Raw genomic sequence first — 5,059 nt, 5'->3', positions numbered from 1 at the left:
CTCTCCCTCTCTCATCCAGTAGATGCCAGAGTCTTGTCTGGGCCCACATGCCTTCCTTGATGGACAGTAGTGAACCAGTTGATTCTTTATGACAATCCAACAGGTTTCATGGTCACTTTTTCCTCATGCTGGTCCCATAAATTACCAGATTCATTCAGCTCAATTTCACAACCTGCCTTTATGTTTTTGTGGGTTCTTTCTCACTCCCTTTTTTCTGTTTTAAATCAATTTCGCAGGAGATAAGAAGGGGAGGATTTACAGTCGGGAATCTCAGACCAAACATCACATCAGAATCTGATGGAGTCACCCAGCTTAAAGTATCCTGAATATCATTGGATTTTCAACATGGAAGGACAAAGCAACGTTCACACTGTGGAGAAACCATGGAAATGTGGGGATTGTGGGAAAGGATTCAATTACCTGTCTGCGCTGGAAACTCATCGAAGCAGCCACACTGGGGAGAGACCATTCACCTGCTTCGAGTGTGGGAAGGGATTCACTGATTCAACCACCCTGCTGACACACCAGCGAGTTCACACTGGGGAGAGGCCATTAACCTGCTCCGAATGTGGGAAGGGATTCACTACCTCATCCCATCTGCTGAAACACCAGCGGGTTCACACTGGGGAGAGACCTTTTAAATGTCCAGACTGTGGGAAGTGTTATAAATGTTCGGGGAACCTGATGTCCCATCAACGTGTTCACAGTGACGAGAGACCATTCAGGTGCTCTCAGTGCGGGACTGGGTTCAGGTGGTTATCTCACCTCACTGACCACCAACGAGTTCACAGTGGGGAGAGGCCGTTCACCTGCTCTGAGTGTGGGAAGGGATTCACTCAGTCATCCCACCTGCTGAGACACCAGCATGTTCACACTGGGGAGAGACCGTTCACCTGCTCTGAGTGTGGGAAGGGATTCACTGATTCATCCAGCCTCCTGAGACACCTGCAAGTTCACACTGACGAGAGGCCTTTCAAATGCCCAGACTGCGGGAAGTGTTTTAAAAGTTCCAGGAACCTGATGTACCATCAACGTGTTCACACTGACGAGAGACCGTTCAGATGCTCTCACTGTGGGACTGGGTTCAGGCAATCATCTCATCTCACTGGACACCGGCGAATTCACACTGAGGAGAGACCATTCATCTGTTCTGAGTGTGGGAAGGGCTTCACTACCTCATCCACCCTGCTGGTACACCAGCGAGTTCACACAGACAAGAGACCTTTTAAATGTCCAGACTGTGGGAAGTGCTATATAAGTTCGGGGAATCTGATGCTCCATCAACGTGTTCACACTGACGAGAGACCGTTCAGGTGCTCTCACTGTGGGACCGGGTTCAGGTGGTCATCTCACCTCACTGACCACCAGCGAATTCACTCTGGGGAGAGGCCGTTCACCTGCTCTGAGTGTGGGAAGCGATTCATTCAGTCATCCACCCTGATGAGACACCAGCGAGTTCACACTGGGGAGAGACCGTTCGCCTGCTCCGAATGTGGGAAGGGATTCACTCGGTCATCCCACCTGCTGAGACATCAGCGAGTTCACGAGTAACTACAGTGATTGGGTTTTGCTGTTAATCACGTTCATTGAGGCCTCTTTCTGCTGATGTCAATAAACTCCAGGTCAGTTACAGGGGTTTATTTTCTGGATAAAAGTCAAATAAATCAGCTTTGTGTGAAAGACTGTGTGTCAAGTCTTTTTCATATCTCTAATACAAGTTAGTTCCTTTTGAAGGACTCCCCCTCTCCCCTGTCTCTTCCATCCTCACCTCCAACAACAAGTGTGAGGAGCTCATGGAGCCTCTTTATCACTAAGATTGAGACAATTTGATCAGCTGCTTCCCTCCCTTCCACGAGCCCACCTGGACAATCTGTCCCTATAGTTGCCTCCTGTCTGAGCCCTGAACTCACATTTTTCTCTAGTTTCTCTCCCATTTTCCCTCACATCCTCTCAGTGCTCAGCTTGTCCAAAGAAAAAAAAAATACTGATCGCTCAACTTCGCCATGTCAGCCAATATTGTTAACGGTTCTCTCTCTGTTCCGATACTGTCCCTCTTCACATTGAGGACACCCTCCATCATGTTGTGTGGCATTACCACCGTGCTAAATGGGATAGATTTCCAACAGATGTAGCAACTCAAGACTGGGCAATGATGAGGTGCTGTGGGCCATCAGCTGCAGCAGAATTGTACCCATCCGCGATCTGTAACCTCATCACTCGGCATATCCTCCACTCTGCCATTGCCACCGAGCCTGGGGATCAACCCTGGTTCAACGAAGAGTGCAGGAGGGCATGGCAGGAGCAGCACCAGACATGTCTAAAAATGATGTGTCAACCTGGTGAAACTGCAACACACGATTACGGTCCCTGCAAGTTTCAAACAAGTTACTAGTTTCTTGCAAACTGTGTGCACAAGAGCAGGGAGGATAAGCGAACTGACCATGGCACCATTATACAGGGAGCCATTCAATTGGGGAATGTGAAATAGGAAGTTAGTAGTGGTAGGGGACAGTATAATTAGGGGGGTAGATCCTGTTCACTGCAGCCGTGAGCAGGAGTGCCGAAGGGTGCCAGGGTTAAGGACATCTCCACAGGGTTGGAGAGGAACTTGGAGTAGGAGGGGAGGGATCCAGTTGTTGCAATCCACGTTGATACCAATGACATTGATAGGACTAGAAAGGAGGTTCTGCTGAAAGAATTTGAACAGTTAGGAGCTAAATTAAAAAGCAGAACCTCCAAGGTAATAATTTTGGTAACACTACCTGAGCCACAGGCAAACTGGCATAGGGTAAATAAAGGCAAGGGGTTAAATGCATGGCTCAAAGATTGGTGTGGGAGGAATGGGTTTCTGTTCATGGGGCACTGGCACCAGAACTGGGGTAGAAGGGAGCTCTTCCGGTGGGGCAGGCTCACTTGAACCATGCTGGGACCAGTGTCCTGGTGAATTGAATAACTAGGGCTGTAGAGAGGGCTTTAAATTAGATGGTGGGGGTGGGGTAGTGTGGAGGGTTCTGGAGAGGGCATACATAGGCTAACAAAGCAAAAGGATATAGTAGCATTGCAGGGCAGCTTTTTAGGTATTGATACCAGAGTCTGACAGGAAGGGACAGAGTGTAAAAACAGAAAAAAACAGCAGCAAGTACAGTCATGGGGGAAAAATGGTAAAAATGCAAAATTAATGGCTCTTAAATGCACAAAGTATTCAGAACAAAATAAATGAATTAACGGCACAAATAGAGGTTAATGGGTATGATCTTATAACCATTATGGAGATGTGGTTACAAAGAGATAAAAGCTGGGAACTAAATATTCATGGGTATGTGACTTTTCGAAAGGACAGGCAAGAAGGAAAGGGTGGTGTGTTAGCTTTGTCAGTATGAGGTGGAATAAGTACAATAGCAAGGAATGATCTTGGATTGGAAGATGCAGAATCCATACGGGTGGAGGTGATAAATAGCAAGGGGAAGAAGACACTGGTGGGAGTAGTTTATAAGCCCCCTAACAGTAGCTACACTGTAGGACAGAGAATAAATCAGGAGATAATGAGGGCATGAAAAAAAGGCAGTATATTAATCATGGTTGACTTCAATCTTCATGTAGATTGGGACAATCAAATTAGCGGAGGTAACTACGAGCAAGAATTTATAGTATGAAATCAGGGCAGTTTTCTAGAATGATACGTTGGATCCAACCAGCAGTCTGGCTATTTTGGATCTGGTAATGTGTAATGAGACAGGCTTAATAAATGATCTCAGAGTAAAAGATCCCCTAGGAAACAGTGACCATAACATGGTAGAATTTGGCATTCAGTTTGAGAGTGAGAAACTTGAGTTGGAAACAACTATGCTAAATTTAAATAAGGGTAGTTACAAAGGAATGAGGGCAGAGTTGGCTGGAGTGGACTAGGAAAGGAGCTTAGCAGAAAAGATGGTTCATGAACAATGGCAGGCGTTTAAGAAAATAGTTCATGACTCTCAGCTAAGATATATCCCAGCGAGAAAGAAGGATTGTAGGAAGGGGCTAAACCAACCGTGGTTAACCAAGGAAGTTAAGGGTAGTACCAAACTGAAAACAAGTTACAATGTGGCAAAGATTAGTGGTAATCCAGAGCAATGGGAAATGTTTAATCTGTGGAATTCTTTACCACAGAGGGCTGTAGAAGCTGGTTCAGAAAAAAAGGTTTGGCTCTATGCACTAACTCATAATCATCAGCTATCTCAGCTGCTTGCCTTACAGTTTGAACCCTTTGTTCCTCCACATGGGTTCCCGCTACCAAAGGAATTGAATCATTAAATTCTTCCAAAAGAATCACATCTCAAAGAGCTGCATATGTTGTCTCTATTTTTAATGCCTGTATCCACTGGTCAAAATTACTTTGTTTTACTCTCTCAAACTCAATATCAGTTTGCCTAGGCTATTTTCTCATATTACTAAATTTCTGCCTATATGCTTCAGGAACCAACTCAAATGCACTCAAAATAGCCTTTTTGACCATATCATAATTCACTGATACTCCTTCAGACACCAAAGCATATACCTCATGCACTCTACCCACCAACTTAGGCTGTAGCGATAATGTCCAGTACTCCTGTGGCCATTTCATTTGTCTAGCTATCTTCTCAAATGAAATAAGGAATGCTTCATTATCTTTTTCCTCAAACTTTGGGAGAGCTTGTACAATTATAAACATGTCCCCATTGGGTTCTACTCTGGAGATAAGTCCTTCCTCACCTCCTGGTATCTTTTTTTCCAACAATATTATAGACATTAATAGTTTTATGACAACTGTGTCAATTATCCAGTCACACTCTCCTTCCAGTCTTGTGTCCATTGTTCAGCCTTGAAATTGTTCATATTTTCACATTGGATTTCAATTTGAAGAAAGCAGAGCTGTCATAAGCTTATATTCTTCAGCAGATGTAATGCAACCCTTTATTTTGGAAGAATAAAACTGATAGAGAATGATTGACATCTGAAGATTCGATTCACTGACATGCTAGCAAGGATACCTTGTAAATTAAGTCCGTATCACTCTCTGTAGGCAATTGGTTGGTGTGTT

At 44.8% G+C, this 5,059-nt stretch overlaps 1 protein-coding gene across 1 annotated transcript; it reads left to right on the top strand.

Moving 5' to 3' along the window:
• Window positions 1–204: 204 nt before the first annotated feature.
• On the top strand, window positions 205–4,510 carry LOC144673365 (uncharacterized). The gene is made up of 2 exons (XM_078535250.1): window positions 205–1,340; window positions 4,456–4,510. The coding sequence occupies exons 1-2, from the start codon at window positions 298–300 to the stop codon at window positions 4,508–4,510; spliced, it is 1,098 nt and encodes a 365-aa protein (XP_078391376.1). The 5' UTR covers window positions 205–297.
• Window positions 4,511–5,059: the final 549 nt, after the last annotated feature.

The sequence above is a fragment of the Cetorhinus maximus genome, unplaced genomic scaffold (assembly GCF_964194155.1).
Source record: "Cetorhinus maximus unplaced genomic scaffold, sCetMax3.hap1.1 HAP1_SCAFFOLD_353, whole genome shotgun sequence".
Taxonomy (NCBI): domain Eukaryota; kingdom Metazoa; phylum Chordata; class Chondrichthyes; order Lamniformes; family Cetorhinidae; genus Cetorhinus; species Cetorhinus maximus.
The sequence above is the reverse complement of the archived record's forward strand: the minus strand, read 5'-3'. Positions and strand labels throughout refer to the sequence as shown.

Coding starts and splice junctions, on each gene's coding strand:
- LOC144673365 (XM_078535250.1), top strand. CDS start 298: ATGGAGTCACCCAGCTTAAAGTATCCTGAATATCATTGGATTTTCAAC. Junction 1,341..4,455: donor CACTGTGGGACCGGGTTCAG/GTGGTCATCTCA, acceptor TATATGCTTCAG/GAACCAACTCAAATGCACTC.